The sequence below is a fragment of the Cebus imitator genome, unplaced genomic scaffold (assembly GCF_001604975.1).
Source record: "Cebus imitator isolate Cc_AM_T3 unplaced genomic scaffold, Cebus_imitator-1.0 Scaffold387, whole genome shotgun sequence".
Lineage (NCBI taxonomy): Eukaryota > Metazoa > Chordata > Mammalia > Primates > Cebidae > Cebus > Cebus imitator.
This window is the reverse complement of record NW_016107702.1, coordinates 1153882-1171570: the sequence shown is the minus strand read 5'-3', so window position 1 is coordinate 1171570 and position 17689 is coordinate 1153882. Positions and strand designations below refer to the sequence as shown.

Sequence of the window (17689 nt, the reverse complement as noted above, 5' to 3'; positions counted from 1 at the left end):
GAAGGAAAGAAAGGAAGGAACGAAGGGAGGGAGGGATATAAACAACCTTTGAGTCATCACCTAAAGATGCAGTCACCTGCCTCGGATATCACACTTCCCCTCTTGTGGGCTGAAATGACAGCATGATACAGACAACAATATCACCCTAGGAGATGCTGGAGCCAACAACAGAGAAGGGACTTAGGTCTTGGAGGACCTTGCAGAACAAAGCTGCCTACTTCCTTTGAAGAGCCCACTGTCTTTTAGGCCAAGGGTGTCTGATTTTTTTATTCCCTGGAATACACTGAAAGAACTGTTTTGGGCCACACATAAAATACACTAACACTAATGGCAGCTGATGAGCTAAAACAAAACAAAACAAAACAAAAAAAACTACACACACACACACACACACACACAAAATCTCATAATGTTTTAAGAAAGTTTACAAATTTGTGTTGGGCCACATTCAGAGCCATCCTGGGCCTCATGCATGCTGCAGATTGGACAAGCTTGTTTTAGATTGTTTCTTGAGAGAAAAATAAACTTCTACCTTATTGAGCCTCAATATTTTTGGTTTCTTAGTTACAAAGCTCAGTCTGTACTTTGCTGATACATATAAATAGACTGTCAATAAATGTTGACTGCTGAATTATAAATTTAAATAACAAAATCTGAGGATAAACAAAACTGTTAGCCATGTTTACTATGTCCATTTTTCTGTTCAATTTTCAAAAATGCTCATGTTACTTTTAAGTTATCTACTATATTTGCAACACGCATTTCTCCCAGTTTGCATTTTAATTTTATGATCTGTTTTGAAGCATAAAGCTCAAAATGTTGTCAAAATGTTAGCTTAACTCTAACATGAAAACCCAAATCACAAATCTTACCCTTTGTGATTTGTGTTTTTGTTTTTGAGACAGACTCGCTCTATGACCCAGGCTGGAGTGCTGTGGCGCAATCTTGGCACACTGTTCAAACAATTCTCATGCCTCAGCCTCCCAAATAGATGGGATTACAGGCATGCACCATGCCTGGGTAATCTTTGTATTTTTATTAGAGACGGGGTTTTACCATGTTGGCCATGCTGGTCTTGAACTCCTGGCCTCAAGTGATCCACCTGCTTTGGCCTCCTAAACTGCTGGGATTACAGGTGTGAGCCACTGTTTTCATTGTTTTTATGCTTGGGGAATAGTCTTTAGGGTTAAGATTCATTTTCCCTTATTCTGTTTCACTTTTAAATACATAACTCTCTAATCCATCAGGAATATGTTTTAATGCATGGTGCAAAGCAAGGATTCAATTTGTTTTTAACTAATATATAGCGAATTTGCAAAAACACATATTAGATAAACTTCTATTCAATAAAATATGATTTTTCAAATAATCTACTGGTTTGTGTTTTTTATTATATGTTAAATCCACATATGTTAAATTGACGGAGTCTCACTCTGTCATCCAGGCTAGAGTACAGTGGTGCAATCTCAGCTCACTGCAACCTCCACTTCCCGGGGTTCAAGAAATTCTCCTGCCTTAGCCTCCTGAGTAGCTGGGATTACAGGAATGCGTCACCATGCCCAGCTAATTTTTGCATTTTTAGTAGAGACTGGGTTTCACTCTGTTGGTCATGCTGGTCTCAAACTTCTGACCTCAAGTAATCTGCCCGCCTTGGCCCCTCAAAGTGCTGGGATTACAGGCGTGAGCCACCATGCCCGGCCTTTACACATCTTTTTACTACCTTTTTTCCCCTGTTAAATGCTTATCATGACTCCGTTATCTTTTCTTACCAATTTTTCTTATCTGAAGCCCATCTGACCACCATGCAGAAATACAGTGATAAGAGTTTTACTTGCCTTGAGTTGCTTTAAGAGTCAAATGAAGGCTAACAGATTTATTAAATAGAGTCTAATCCTTAATCTGCTTAAAGTAAGACATTAAATATATTATGTGATTATATTGTAGAATGGACAAGCACAAAGCTATTTGTTTAATCAATTACCATTTAAAGTAAAGATGCTGTGTACCTAGGGAAGTAGTTCTCAAATTTAAATGAGTATAAGACTAACTAAAAGAGCTTGTTAAAACTGCTCATTCTCAGGGTTCACTCAAGAGCCTAACTCAGTCGGACTTGGTTGGAGCCCAGGGCTCTGTATTTTAATAAGCAGGTAGTCTGCGAATTATATTTTAGAAGACACTGATATGAGGAAATGGAATCTTCCGTACTTTGCTGATGAGTCTCAGTTCTTAAACCTAGCAATTGCTCATTTTTACATCAAAAGATTTACATTCCTATACTGGGGAAATTTATATATAACCCTTCCCTGTCTTTCCTTTTCTTATTATTAAAGCTCTGAGGTGGTGATTTTAGTTTTACTTAACTAGGGCTTTCAGTAAAAAAGCTAATATAGGCTGGGTGCGGTGGCTCACACCTGTAATCCCAGCACTTGGGAAAGCTGAGGTGCGAGGATTACTTGAGCCCAGAGTTTGAGACCAACCTGGCAAAATAGTGGGACTCCATCTCTACAAAAAATTAAAAAACTAGCCAGGTGTGATGGCACATGCCTGTAGTCCTAGCTACTTAGGAGGCTGAGGCAGGAGGATCCCTTGAGTCTAAGAGTTTGAGGCTACAGTAAGCTATGATCACACCACCACACTCCGGCCCGGGCAATAGGGTGAGAGTGTGTCCCCAAAACAAAAGGTAATATATGCACATGGTAAAAATATTACCAAAAGTAGTAAAAAATAAAAAATAAATGTCCTTTCCACCTCAGAATTCTATTCTTCAGATGTTCTCCCCAGAAACAACCAATGATACCCCTCTCATTTTTTTCTAAGTATGAACGTAACATTCTAAAGTTTGCCTTTTAACTCAACAATGTATTTTGGAGATATTTCCCTATTAGCACTTACGGCTTTTACTTCCTTTTCAGTGCAATATTATTCCATGATATACTGCATCATAATCAGTCCTCTGCCGAAGGCATCCGTTACTTCCAGCCTTCCGCTACTACAAGCAAAGCTGTACAAACATGGTAATTCTTGCAAACTGATACAGTTTTATACGTGGGCTAATTTTCTATAAGTGCAAATATAGGTGTAGGTTAAAGGACGTCTATATTTGGATCTGGTAAATATTTCCAAAGTGTCCTCCAAACAGGATGCCCCAAACTCCTCACATATCCGCAGTGCCTGTTTTTCCCCACATCTCAGGCACAGCACATCATCAATTTTTTTTTCATCTTTGCCAGTAAACAGACATCTGTCTGCTATTTTAATTTTCATTCATTTAATTACAATGAATATTCTCTTGAGTTCTCTCGAGTTCTCAAGAAAGAACTCTTTTGAACTTCTCTTGAGTTCATGCCATTTATATTTCAACTTCTGTAATTGCTTGCTCATACCCATTACCTATTTTCCTACTGAGTTGCTATTCGTCTTATTGACTTCAAAGAACTAAGGAATTACTCATGTGCCTTATTGTTGCAAATATTTCCCCGTTAACTTACCTTTTCAGTTGATTGTATAGTATATTCAGTCATAAAGATAATCTAAATCTTTACATAGTCAAATGTATTAAGGCTTTCTTTTATAGCTTCTGGGATTTGTGTCTTAGTTAGAAGTTCCTCTCTCAGCCCTCAGATTCTTTAAAACAGTTATGTTCTAATATTTTTATGATTCCTTATTTACATGTAAGTCTTTGATCCAACTGGGATTTATTTAAGTGGTAAGACAGGAATCTAGGTTCTTCTTCCTATTTTTTCAGATAGCTAAGCAGCTGTCACAAAATCATTCACTAAACAATTCATCTTTTCTGTTAGGGTCATTTTAAACATAATCCTGCCAGCTGCAAAGAATTTCACAATGGAGTATATTTCTAGAAAAATCTATGTTTAATAAAACCAAACTATTTTAATATATGTTAGTAAATGTTAAGTATTATTAATGTTAATGAAAATTACACTGAATTGAAAGATAATATGGCATGTGCCGACACATGTTTACCTATGTAATAAACTTGCACATCCTACACATGTATCCCGGAGCTTAAAATAAAATTTAAAAATATATATGGCATGTGTTATGGGAATCACTATCTATTAAGAGTAGATATAACTTACTATAAGTTCGCCATCCAGAAGTTCTTGTTTACCATGAATGCAACATAATAATATTTCACACTATAGAGTAATAGGGCTCATTGTAATACAGTGATGCCATTTATAATTTTTTTGTATTACTTCCTTCCAGATCATAAAAGAAAAAATGCTTTATAATTTGTTATTCCAAGTTTCTCACTTACCTGTTATAAGAGAAATGTGGCAAAATAATTTTTTCCTGAATTTTCATTAGTACTATGCAGATAGAAGAAATACTGACATTATATAGAAGTAGAACACCATTAGGAAGAACTTGTCAGAATGCTGCTATTCTTGTGTCTTGATACTTAAAGGGGTTAAGATACAGAAAGTCAAAGGTGCAGGGGAGCCATTCCAAAAGGCTGGGTCAGAAGCTCAAAAAGCTCCAAGTGAAACAAGGCCACAAAAACACATTCTAAATGCTTGTTTCAACACTGGTCTTCCCTGGAAAGTCAGATGGAGACTGAAGCTTAAAAGCGATGATCTATAGACCCAATTTGTTGAAAATACATGTTCCAATTGTAGAATTTTCATTTTAACAGCTGCATCAAGCATTCTTAATAATACTGCTTAAAAGAAATGCTTAAAGACCACAAAATGAAGTCTTATTTCAAGGGGTTAATTCTCCTATATTCCTCATAGATGAATGCATAAGATTGAAAATTCGAATTATACATTCTTTTTAAGAATGATTTAATCTCTGAACTGTTTGGTTCTACTTCTTATCTGTTCTATATTTGTTTACATTTCTTTATGAATTGTTTCTTTTTCATATCATCTTCTTCAACAAGATGGAGAGTCAACTCTATTATTCTCAGAATTTTATATCTGGAAAGGATATAAAGGGATATGAGACTGGAGACAAGTAATAGTATGGATGGCCCAAAACAAGAAAAGCTAGCAAAAATATTAATAGGCTTTTTTTTTTTTTTTGAGATGGGGTCTCGCAATGTTGTCCAGGCTGGTCTCAAACTCCTGGCCTCAAGAGATCCACCTGCCTCTGCCTCCCAAATTGCTGGGATTATAGACGTAAGCCATTGCACCTGGCCTTAATAGGCATTAAAAGAAAGCAGTGTTGATTTTAAGCTTATACGAAAATCTGTACTTAAAATCTATGGATGCTTGAAAAAATACACCCCTGGGCGTTTCAAAAATTAAGAGTATCTCAAACACAATAATGAGATTTGTGTTAAAATCTACCTCAGAAAGATGGAAAATTATGACTAGCTTTCCACAGGGACCTAGATGATTATCTATTTCCCTTTTAAAATATGAACCCTTGTACCCTGAATTTTCTAAAATGAGAACACATTTTGAAAATTCAAAACTGAACATTTATTTTGAAACTGAAAAATTCTGTTCCAAAAGAAAGTCAACATCTTGTCCCCAAAATCTACTCTCCCCCACTTCTATGTTCCCCATCTGTTAATGGAATCAACAATTTCAGAGTCCCTCAAGTAAAAATCTCCAGTGTATCACCTCCCATCTCTTTTTCTCACATTCCCCCTCAGGTCTGTGCCATCCTTTCCACTCCCCCAACTTCCCACAGCATGGAATTGTTCTGGACTCCTTTCTCTTACTCCCCACATCTGGTCCGTCAGCAAATGGACAAGAATATAATCAGAATATGACCACTTCTCACCGCTCCCACTGCCACCACTATGGTCTAAGCCACCATCATCTCTCACCTGGTTTATTGCACTAGTTTTCAACTTTCCTTACTTATGCCCATGACCTCAAGCTTCAGTCCATTCTCAGTGGAACAGCCTAGCACCCTGGCACTCTCAGCTCAAAACCTCCAATGGTTTCCAGCTCAGAAAAAGCTGAGGAGCTGATGTGGTCTTAAAAAATCTGGTCCCACACTCCCATTACCACCCCATAAACTGCTCTGACCTCATTTGCTATTACTCTTCCCATGCCACACCAGCCTCCCTGCCAGGCATGCCTGTCCCCCTTCTGCCCTGAACACTTACGGCTCTCTCTGCATATAATGCTTGATTCCTAGATATTGCACCATCCGTTACTTCTGTCAGGTTTTTATCCCCAAATGGTTATCTTGCCAATAAAGTTTTTCTTTCTGAAAATCTCACCATCCTTCCCTCGCCTTTTACTATTTTGTTTTACCCTCAATGCACATATTGTACATATTATTTATTTATCTAGTTTATTGCCGGTCTCCCTGACTGGAATGAAACTACAAGGTGATAATTTTTATCTGCTTTATCCTCTACCATATTCCCAATGCCCACAACAGAGCTTGGCACATAGAAGCTCAGTGAATTCTGTTGAATGAATGAATGATGTAATAAACGGACAAACAAAAGAATAATCCAGCTTGGGGTCCCATTGTATCTTTCCTGGTCTTCTACCAGCAGTCTCTACCCCTTATAATCAATTCTACATATCTCAGTTCACAGTGAACCTAACACAGGTCTAATACTACCATTCCTCTGATTAAAATCTTAAGGGGCTTCCTACTATCCACTGAGGAAGTACACTGTTAATAATAGAGGATGGCATCAAGATCCTTCAGAATCAAAATACCACTTCTAACCACATCTCTTTATATCCCATTCTTACACCTTCAACTGTAGACCAGTATCTCTCGAACTTGAGGAATTTATGCGTTCTTCTGAAGGGGAAAAAATTTCTCAATGACTCCCAAGGTCACATCCAAGGACCCCAGTCTGTGAAACACTAATTCAAGAAACTGACATCTTGATCAACAAAAAAACATTTTTATTGCAGATTACTGGTAAAATAATACTGTATCATAACCAATATAAAAACGAAATGTAAAACCTTCATATACCTTACACTCCCTAAGAATAAATCCATGGTCCCAGTTGCAGAAAGGCTGCTATATACAAATAAGACCACCTACCCAACCCAGAAAAGGCCTATGCTTACCTGCCTCCATGGCTTCATTCTTGCTATTCCCCCATCCTGCAATACCCTTCCCCTGACTATAGTTAACAACATTCTACTCATCATTCAATGCCTAGTTTAATTACCACCTCCTTTATGAACTCCTTTTTTTGATACCCTCAGCCGAACCTTCTCCTAGTATCTTGGGGCAATTTTGTATTTCTTCTGTAGCATTAACTATATCATTATATAAATAGTATGTTATATTATTATACTTATAAATGGCGTGTTATACTATTATTTTCTCATGATTATTGTTCCTTGATAATATGAAGATTAACTTGCTCTTTTTATTTCCACAACAACCAGTATAGTGTCTCCCATATGACAACTAATAAATATCAATTAAATTAATCATCATATAGCGTAAAAAAAATAAATGCTTCTATAAATATGATCCTTTACTGATCTTAAAAATTTATATACATAATAAAATGAAAAATCAGGAGGAAATGTTATTTACAGGATTTACCTTCTTTTAAGCATTAAGTCTGATATAGGTATGCATCTTAGACCTGTTCCCAAAACCATAAGGAAGGAGGTCAGGAGCACAGTTATTCGGAGACCTAAAATGAAAGAAAAACATTAAAATTATTTTCTATTTTCTCTTAAGCACAATGTTAAAAATAAAGATTATTTTTAGTGAATCATACTGACATTATATGCTAATATTATGGCTTTTCTCTACAACTTTAAAAATGGAATAAAATCCAACCAATCCTACATGCTGAAAATGAAATGATGGGCTGGACATGGTGGCTCACACCTGTAATCCTTGCACTTTGGGAGGCCGAGGTGGATGGATCACCTGAGTTCAGGAGTTTGAGACCAGCCTGGGCAACGTGGTAAAACTCTGTCTCTACTAAAAATACAAAAATTAGCCATGTGTGGTGGCATACACCTATAATCCCAGCTACTCGAGAGGAAGAGGCATGAGAATTGCTTAAACCTGGGAGGTGGAGGCTACAGTGAGCTGAAATAACACTACTTCACTCCAGCCTGGGGAACAGAGTGAGACTCTGTCTCCAAAAAAAACGACAACAACAACAAAATAGGAATGTTCATATCAAAGACAGAGGAAGAAGTTCTATTAGTTCTATTAGCTCTAATTTTTCAAAAGGAATGTCTAAAATGTACCGTTCAGATATAATTCTTAAAATACAGAAAATAATTTTAAAAGACTAGATATTTTAATTTTAGATCTCTAACAGAAAAATGTAATGTAAGCTGCTAATTTAAAAAAACTCTTAACTGTCCCTAAAAAGCATTTTAAGGGGATAGATGATTGCTTTAAGTTCTCTAAAAAATGACAACCAGGGAACTACATATTTTATCAAAAGCAGAACAAGCTAATACTTGTTAAAGGATCATAGGAAGTGGTCCTTTAGATGTCTCTGATTAATATAATCACAATCTCTATTTTTTCTTGATTTATCCAATGATTTTCATTACAGAATAATGCTTAATAACGTTTAAAAAAATCATGGCTTATGACTTTGGAAGACAATGTGGATCACTTAGTTTTCTCCCCCTTTTATTCCAAATACAACAATTATTTGTTGTATTTATTTAGAATATTTATTTATTTAGAATTATTTATTGTATTTATTTGGAATAAATACAACAAAATAATTATTGTATTTGGAATAAAAGGGGAACAAGCTATCTGTGGTTGGTCACAGAGAGGGCAAAATATACAAATATAAAAATAAGATAAGCAGAAACAGACACAGTATTCTAGCTATGGCAGAATAATCTAACAGAACTCTGTCTTCCTATTGTTGGAATGCTACATCTCTGTTAATACTAAATTAACATATCTTACTGTTTGTGGCAGCCACATCACAGGTGGCTCATACTAAGTCTATGGCAAAGGTAGCCACATTGCTTCAAATTTCTCCCAAATCTAACATCACCTTGAAACCACTTCACACAGAGAATAGACTTAAACTGGTTAACGTAATATTTCTTTTTTCCAGGGCTTTCTCTCCGTCACTCTTTTGGCAGAGAGTACATGGTTAAATGTTTGGTTTTCAAAGAGCTACTCTACTTGAAGGAAATTGAAAGTCAACAAGATTATAATTATGCAGATCAAACACAGCAAAGAAAATAAACTTGAGATCCATATCAGACACACACACTACGTTAAGGATAATTTGTGATATGAACGGAATTACTTTATAATATTTTTATATAATCTGAATATGATTAATACAATTTGGCAGAAGGAATACCATAGGGAACTGTGCTTCTTGGTAACAAGTAATGCATATATACTGCTCATTTACTGCTTCTACTAACAGACTTTAAAATCACATTATAGCCATAGGAAACAGAGTACAATTAATGAAAAGTACGTACATGGTCATAAATATCCTAAAATCACAAAATGTTTCTCTTATAAGGATATACTGGGTACCCTACAAGATACTGAATTTAATTTTTATAGGTTGGGGACCATAAGGCCTACATTCTCCATATTTATGTTTTTCTAAGGAGTTTGTTTATAATTAAGGTAAGCAAACACCAAGCAAGTAGTGAGGCACTGTTTATGGCCATATGGTCCAATAACCAGGCTTCCTATTGTTACTGCTGAAGGCTACCATGCTTTACTCAGTTATATTTTTTTATCAAATTTTTGACAATATAACAGCTAATAAAAACTTTTAAGAGTAAAGAAGTTGTGAAAAACTGCTTATTAAAGCAACCTCTGGCTAGGTGCCGTGGTTTATGCCTATAATCCTAGCACTTTGGGAGGCCAAGGTGGGAGAAGCCCGTGAAGCCAGGAGTTTGAGACTAGCCTGGGTAACACAGTGAGACCCCATCTCCATAAAAATACAAAAATGAAAAATAAAGCAACCTCACAAGTACAGTGCGGTGACTTTCTTGTGTATTTTTAATTGTTGTCAAGTGTTTATCCCAGTTGACAATCTTGAATAAAATGCTTTCTTCATGTCACTCACATCTTGACAAGCCATCACTCTAAAATTCCATGTAATCAAAAAGATATCAACTCATCAAGGGAGAATAGTTATGAGGACCTCAGGAGAATAGCCTAACATAGTTTGGGTATTCGTTCCCACTCAGGTCTCATGTTGAAATGTAATCCCCAATGTTGGAGGTGGGGCCTGGTAGGAGGTGTTTGGATCATAGGGACAGATCTTCATGAATGGCTTGGGCCATCCCCTTGGTGATGAGTGAGCTCTTCTTCCGAGTTCACAGAGGACTGCCTCCCATCTTGCCTACATGGCTACAGCAGTTCTTCCCTTGCTCTCCAGCATCATCAATTTCCCCCTTTTTATGGAATTGTTAGGATACTGCATTACATACATATGCTTCAATATCTCTTACTGAAAAAAAAAAAAAAAAAAAAAAAAAAAAAACAGAACAAAATCCAAACCTCATTAGCAGCCACATTCTCTCTGGCTACTGCCCATTTCTCTGCTGCCCTTCACGTAGTAACTTCTTGAAAGAAATGTTCACACTCACTGTCTTTGATTCCTCTCCTTGCATTTTATTTTGAGGTCACCACATCATTCAAGGGAGATGATTCTTTCAGAGGACACCAAAAGATCTCCATGTTGCTAAATCCAGTGCTCTATTCTCAGTCCTCCCTAGCTGGTTCTTTAACTTCCCAATCTCTAAATGTTGGAATGCCCCAGGGCTCAGTCTTCTACTCCTGGGAAGCTCCACCCTTCTCCAGAGATTATCTCAACTAGCCCCATGAAAATTTTTATATTTTCCTTTTTTTATATCAACAAGAATGAGCTTGAACCAACCCCATGACTTCAAATACCACTGCAAGCTGAGAACTCCCAAACATACCGCACAGGCCTCTCCCCTGAACTCTATACTTGTATATCCAATTGACAGTTTAATCTGTCTACTTGGATATCTAACAGGCATTTCAAATCCCTGATCTCCATGCCATCTGTTCCAAAATTGCTCTTTCTACAATCTTCCGCAACACAGTAAATTGAAGCTCTAGTCTCCTAACCAGTAATACTAAAAAGTTGAGAAACAGCTTTGACTCATCTTCCTTCCTTCATATTTTACATCTCATCCATCAACAAATACAGGTGAACCTACTTTCAACACATAGCTGCAATCTAACCACTTCTCAGATCCTCCACTACTATCACCTTCGTCAAAAGCCACCATCAGCTCCCATCTGGGTTATTCTACTAGCCTAACTTGTCTCCCTGTGCTGGCTCTTGTTCTAAAGACAAGAGCAGTCATCGTTTTACTCTTCCACACAAAGCCCGTCAATGAAGTGAGCTCTCCTCACCTGTTAATGGCTGACATCCCATTTAAGAATGATGTACAAGGCCCTGTATCTCCTGGCCTCTCGCTACCTCTCTGACCTCATTTCCTACCACTGTTTCTTTTACTGGCGTTACTCCAGGCACAAAGGCCTCATTGCTCTTTCTTGGATATGCCAGACAAGTTTGGAATCCTTATCTTCGCTGTTCCCTTTACAGTCTTCTCGAGAACTAACATGTCAAGCGTCGTTTTTTCTTCAGGTGTCTGCTCAAATACACCTTATCAGTGACGCCTTCCCTAAACCCCTATGTAAAGTATAACCCCACACTATCACATTCCCCTCCTCCTTTACCCTGCTTTATTTTTCTCCAAAGCATGTATCAATATCTAAGTGACATACTAAATATTTACTTTTCTTGTTTGCTGTCTGTATCTCCTTAGTAGAAGGAGGTTCTGTGAGGGCAATATCCACAGTGCATGAAACACATTTGGTTGCTATCTCCTTGAAACTTTCTTCAGTTAGTTTTGAGGACACACTTGGTCTTGGCTCTATGATCTCTCTAGGTAGTCCTTTTCTGTCTCTTTGCTGGTAAATGAAAAAGGGTGGGAATGCACAAACCCATTTTAGGAAGATAACCAGTCTTCTATGCTAATCAGGCTGGGGCCTGAGGCAGCACAAAGGCCAAACAACCAGGCAGCAATCCAAGGAGCAAGACATTTTAGTGCCTTGCTTGAACCTAGGAATTCAAGACCAGCCTGGGGAACATGGCGAGACTCTCTCTCTGTAAAAAATACAAAAAAACCAGTTGGGTATGGTGGTGCATGCCTATGGTCTCAGCTACACAGAAGGCCGAGTTGGGAGAATCACCTGAGCCCAGGGAGGTTGAGGCTGCAGTGAGCTGAGATTGTACTACTGTACTCCAGCCTGAGCAACGATGTGAGATTCTGTCTCCAAAAAAAAAAAAAAAGATATTTTAGTACCCCAGGATGCCAGAAGAATGAACTTGCTTTCTACGTGTGTAGATGCAACACCTGTAGCAGGAAAGCCAACTTATGAAAGAGTATTTGCTTTCTCCTACTGAAAATGAAAACTACTTCCTAATAAAGAGAATTTTAAAATGTATTTTTTACTGCTTCAACCAAAGGAAAATATAAAATTGAGTTCACCACATAGTCATAAGAACTATTGAAGAACTAAAGTACCTGATTTTATAAAGTGAATGAGTAGTTTCTAATTTACCCTGCCATGGATAGTAAATACGATAATAATAATAAGGGTGCAAATGAACATTTTTCTACCATTAAAACCAAGGTTGGCTAAGTTTGGGGAATAATATTGAAAAATGCTCCTGATAAAAATCAAAAGAAACTACAAAACAGCATTTTCCCCTGAATTTAGCCAACCTTGTTAAGGGAATGACCAAGGAATTATCACAGATTGGAAGAAACTAAAGAGAAATAACAACTAAATGCACCAGAGGACCCTAGACTGGATCCTGGAACAGAAGAAAAATACATCGGCGGAAACAAATAAAATATTTTTTCTTTTAAAAAAATATTATTGTAAGATTAATTATAGGTAAAATACTTCTTTGGTTTTGTTTGTTTTGAGACAGGGTCTCATTCTGTCACCCAGGCTGGAGTGCAATAGAGCGGTCATGGCTCACTGCACCCTCTACTTCCTGGGCTCAATTGATCCTCCGGTCTCAGCCTCCCCAGTAGCTAAGACTACAGGTGCATGCCAACATGCTCGGATAATTTTTGTATTATTTGTAGAGACCGGGTTTCCTTATGTTGCCCAGGCTGGTCTCTAACTCCTGGGCTCAGGCGACCCACTCCCCTCAGCCTCCCAAAGTGCTGGAATTACAAACGTGAGCCACTGCACCCAGCAGAAACCCAAATAAAACCACTATTTAGTATAAAAGCAAACAACAAAAACCCAAAGAAAATCTCCATTTGGTAAGAGAAGCCCTTCCTCGGCATCTAGTACACATCATCTGCAAAAGTATTTACTCTAGCTGGAAGTTCTATAGCAGTCAAGACACACCCATCTAGGGCTAGATATCTTTGTTAGAAGGTTCTTCCTTGTATTGCTTTGAGTTACATTCCTTTGTAACTTGACTCAGTCTAGTTCTTCCTCCTAGAGCTAAACGTAAGTCTAATTCCTCTTTTACTTGATTTTCACAGTCTATATTTTGCCTCATTTCTATTTGAAGTTTGACATACCCAAGTTCCCTTCATCTTACAAATCATGATTTTTATACCATTTATCATTCTTGTCACAGAACCTTTAAAGTTCTGCAGTTTGTCAAACGGCCATCTCAGAATCAAGTTCTGAACTAAACACTAATGTACAGCATGTCAAACTATTTTACTTCTTGTTTTGGACACTATGCTTCTATGCCTAAAACTGCCCTTTCTTTTTTTAGCAGCTACTTTACATTGCTGATCATTAAGGAATTTACAATCAACTATTCCTTAGTCTTTTCATACGGATTCCAATGAAAGAATTCCAGTGAAGGAGGGGAGAAGGAAGCATAGCTGCTAACATCACCCTGCTATTCTATTCTCTTAATAACCAACTAATTTTGAGTGCTAACTACATGCCAGAGAATTGCAATTCTATACCTAACTACACTTGACTTTTGCTGTGGTCTGGCGTGTTCCCGTCAAATTCGTATTTTATTTATTTTTCTGAGACGACTCTTGCCCTGTTGCCCCAGGCAGAGTGCAGTGCTGCCATCACAGCTCACTCTAGCTTCAACCCCCTGAGCTCAAGCGATCCTCCCACCTCAGCCTCCCAATGTGTTGGGATTACTTGAGCCACTGCACCCGGCCTCAAATTCGTATTCTGAAATCTTAACCCTCAAAATGACGGAGTAAGGAGGTGCAGCCTTTGGAAGGTGATTAGGTTATGCAGGTGGGACCCATGTGAATGGGATTACTGCCCGTATAAAACAGAACTCGGAGGGATCTCTAACCCCTTCTTCCTATATCTTATAGTGAAAAGACCACTGTGTAGGAAGCAGGCGCTCACCAGACACCGATTCTGCTTGAGCCTTCATCTTGGACTTTCCAGTCTCCAGGACTGTGAGAAATAAATTCCTGTTGTTTATAAACTACCCAGTTTATGGTATTTTGTTATAGCAGCTCCAGTGGACTGAGACAACCTTCCAAATCTGACTAAGAACTCACTGCAACAAAACTTATAAAAGGTTGAACAGAAACTGTACAAAGTAGCTCCCAAGCATTATTCAACTAATCTAAAATCTTGCACAACAGCTTCTTGAGGGTACACTGTCACTACCAGTCATTTATCTATACTTCTGTGGTAAGGATACCTTGATTCTCAGCCCTATGGCTTTTTTTTTTTTCTCCTCAGAGAATCACATTGGCAAGTGGTAAAGTGAGATGTCCAGCGTACCATTCTAAGGCAGCATCTTCGCTCATCTGCAAGCTTTATCTGAAGTCACAAATCCCAACTGAGAAAGCCATGTAGTCATATACACACATTTTAAAGCTGCTGAGCACCACTTTCCAGAAACCAAAGTGTCAGACTTGTTTTCAAATAGCTCTTCCTGGGCTGGAGTCATCTACTATACAAAACCAACTCATTCTTTCCTTACATCTGGGCATCGGCAATCTATTTTCCGACCTTTCACCCTCAATATCCCCAAATCCCTTGAAGTCAAAGCATCAGTCATTTTTGTCAGGTGTAAAACACATACACTGCACGTGCACGCGGATGCTCTGATGTTCACAATGTGTAAAAACTTGAACATTCAGAGATCGCTTAAATCCCTGGTGTTGCATAAAGGGCTTGGATAAAAACATAAATATCTGCAGTAGCCTTCCCTTATTTGTGGCTTTGGGGACGGAAGGTTCATAAGTCAGAAATGGAATGCTAACAACACTCTATCACCTCACACAACCCCTATGTTGGAGCCAAGGGAGGCGGCTGGCAGGCCTGGAGCGCGGGCAGGCGCTAGTTATCCGAGGAGTGACAGCGTGGGCCGGCGCACCCAGACCCCTCACCTCTCTTGTCCAGGAGCCACATGAACGCGAAGCAGGGCAGGAAGCCGATGGGCCCCCACAGCACGAGCAGCGCGATGTCCCAGCTGGAGAAGCCGTAGGCCTGGCGCGCCGAGTTCTGGATGGGACCCCAGGTGTTCCAGACCAGGCCCTGAACGAACGCCAGCAGCGAGAAGAGCAGCAGCACCAGCCAGCGGCGTCCGTACACCCGCCCAGGACCCGCGGCCGCCGCCGGCAGCACAGGCGCTGCCTCCCGGCTTCTCCAGGCCGCCCCTAGTCCAGGCCCGAGCCCGGGCCCCAGCAGAGGCTGCCTCTCCTCTTCGCTGCTCCAGCGAGAGCCCATGGCGACGCGTCGTCCGCGAAGCCACTGCCCGGCACAGCCCCGGTCGCAGCCGACTATCCCAGCGCAGAACCCGCCGCGGCAGCAGGAGGCGGAGGCTGTTGTGGTCGCCCTCGGCCTCCCGGCCGCGCCTGGTGCGCCTGCGCGGCCCGAGCCTGGCGGGCGGGGAGGCGGGGCAGGAGGCGGGGAGGCTGGGGTCCGCCCATGCCCAATGTGGGTGGCGAGGAAACTCCGGCGAGTGGAGAGGAGTCGAATCCCAGACGGAGGACTCGTGGCGCTGAAAAGGCAGGGATAAGCACAGCTGAGCGGGGGTTAGGGAAACTCCCAGAGAGGCTGTATTCGGGGAGGTTGGGCTTTAACTTAGACACTTCCTCGAAACCCCAGGAATACAGGGGAATTCCTGGTATTTCGAGGAAGTGTCTAAGTTAAATCTTGTGCCTAATAAACAGCTCAGTGACCTGTGGTTGGTCACTTAACCTAATGCTTGCTTCTATTTTGGGCTTATGCTTAGTTTTGTTGAGTTAGTAACTTCAGAAATTATAGGTGGAGAAAGGATAAGGTTGAGGTGTAGTGAGTCCCAGGGGATTGTCTCATAAAAATCATTTGTCATGTACAATAAGTACTGCCTATTTTTATTTTTTTGTCTTACACATCCAAAGAGGAGATTCAAAATTAGTCAATTTCATTCATATATATGTAAATTTTTTACCCATTTTGTCTGTCATTTAGTAGGCGAGCAATGAGAGGCATGTCCATAAAGCTGGAAGATTTTTGCCCCAAAGTGACCCAGATCCATCTCCAGTGATTATGATTTGACCACAGCGTAAACGAAAAGAAAGGTGGTTGTTGATCTCTTCACACAGCTGTTTATTTTGGTATACAAATCCAGAAGCCCCACAGCTGTGGATTAGTGTCCTTGAAAACCTAAGTCAAGCAATTTAGCTCTCTGGATCGGGAAGTGAGTCACAGGGAACGTAATCACAGGATTCTTTGCCCGAGGTTCGTATTTCCCGGCAGCCACGGAAATCAGGAGTCAGGTTGCCGCCAGAAGGGCAAGAGAGGTGTAAGAGGAGCGTGAACTAGCCTCGCATTCAAGGCTGCTAAGAGCGGCTCAGGAAAGCTGACTGCAGAGACTCATTCCACCGCCGGAGCCCCACTAAGCAGCAAACCTTCCCCTAAAATCCAATCCTCTGGGGTGGAGAAAAGCTGAGGCAGAAAGGAAAGACCTGACTAGAAAAGGAGAAGCAGAAACGAAGCTAAGACTACAGGAAAGAAGGCTAAGATACGGGTTAGGTAAAAAGGGCCAAAACCCAGACCACGTGTTTGTATTTCCACACCCGGGGAATCAAAACAAAGCTGCGTGGTCCCGCCCAGCGTCCGTCACGTGACCTCCGCGTGAGCGCCGGCGTTTCCGCGGGAGCCGGGCTGGAGTTGCCGGGAGGGAGTCGCCGGGCGGGAATCGCCGGGCGGGAGTCGCCAGGCCTCCTTTCTGTGGTGCAGCTTTGGGTCCCGGAGTTTGGCACCTACTCTGACCCCACTCCAGCTCAGCTCTGCCTTGGGTTCCCGCAGAACCCGCCTTGCGGTAGCAATGGCAGCAGGCTCCGAGGCGACCATTCCTAAGATCCTTGCAGCTGGGGCTGGAGATGAGGAAGGTAGGTGCCAGGCTGAGGTCAGACCCTGAGTTCGAACCCAGTGCCGACTGACTCTCGTGACACCCCTCTTGGGGCCGTTTGCCTTAGCCCCATCTCAGGTCTCTCCGGCCTTACATTAAACAGTGAAGGAAATTTTCTATTTTCTAGTGAGTATGGCATTTCTCCAATTGTGGAATCCAGATTTTTTATCGTTATCGAGTAGCCTACCAGTGCTGTTTCACGCACAGGGGTATTATTTGTCTTATGTTTGCTCATCATTAGCTAAATGGGGGTGTTTTGAATGTTAGAGGGGATTAAAATTAAATTTGTGAAATTGAAGGCAACCCTTGAGGTTAATGGAAGTTATCTGAGGCTTT

The 17689-nt window shown here is 40.3% G+C and overlaps 2 protein-coding genes across 4 annotated transcripts in view; one reads left to right on the top strand and one right to left on the bottom strand.

The window, feature by feature from the left end:
- The window catches only part of SLC49A4 (solute carrier family 49 member 4), a 79953-nt gene extending 63919 nt beyond the window's left edge, over nucleotides 1-16034 (bottom strand). Inside the window, exons 1-2 of the mRNA XM_017508196.2 lie at nucleotides 15345-16034; nucleotides 7519-7612 (exon numbers count right to left, since the gene is read on the bottom strand). Coding sequence (XP_017363685.1) covers nucleotides 7519-7612; nucleotides 15345-15684 — 434 coding nt within the window. The 5' untranslated portion in view covers nucleotides 15685-16034. The remainder of the gene's footprint in view (nucleotides 1-7518; nucleotides 7613-15344) is intronic.
- A 1065-nt stretch (nucleotides 16035-17099) lies between these two features.
- The window catches only part of HSPBAP1 (HSPB1 associated protein 1), a 58890-nt gene continuing 58300 nt past the window's right edge, over nucleotides 17100-17689 (top strand). Inside the window, exons 1-2 of one of the 3 annotated variants that reach the window (XM_017508194.2) lie at nucleotides 17100-17116; nucleotides 17156-17333. In XM_017508194.2, coding sequence (XP_017363683.1) covers nucleotides 17270-17333 — 64 coding nt within the window. In that variant the 5' untranslated portion in view covers nucleotides 17100-17116; nucleotides 17156-17269. The other 2 variants (XM_017508195.2, XM_037731234.1) reach the window with 2 other exon arrangements.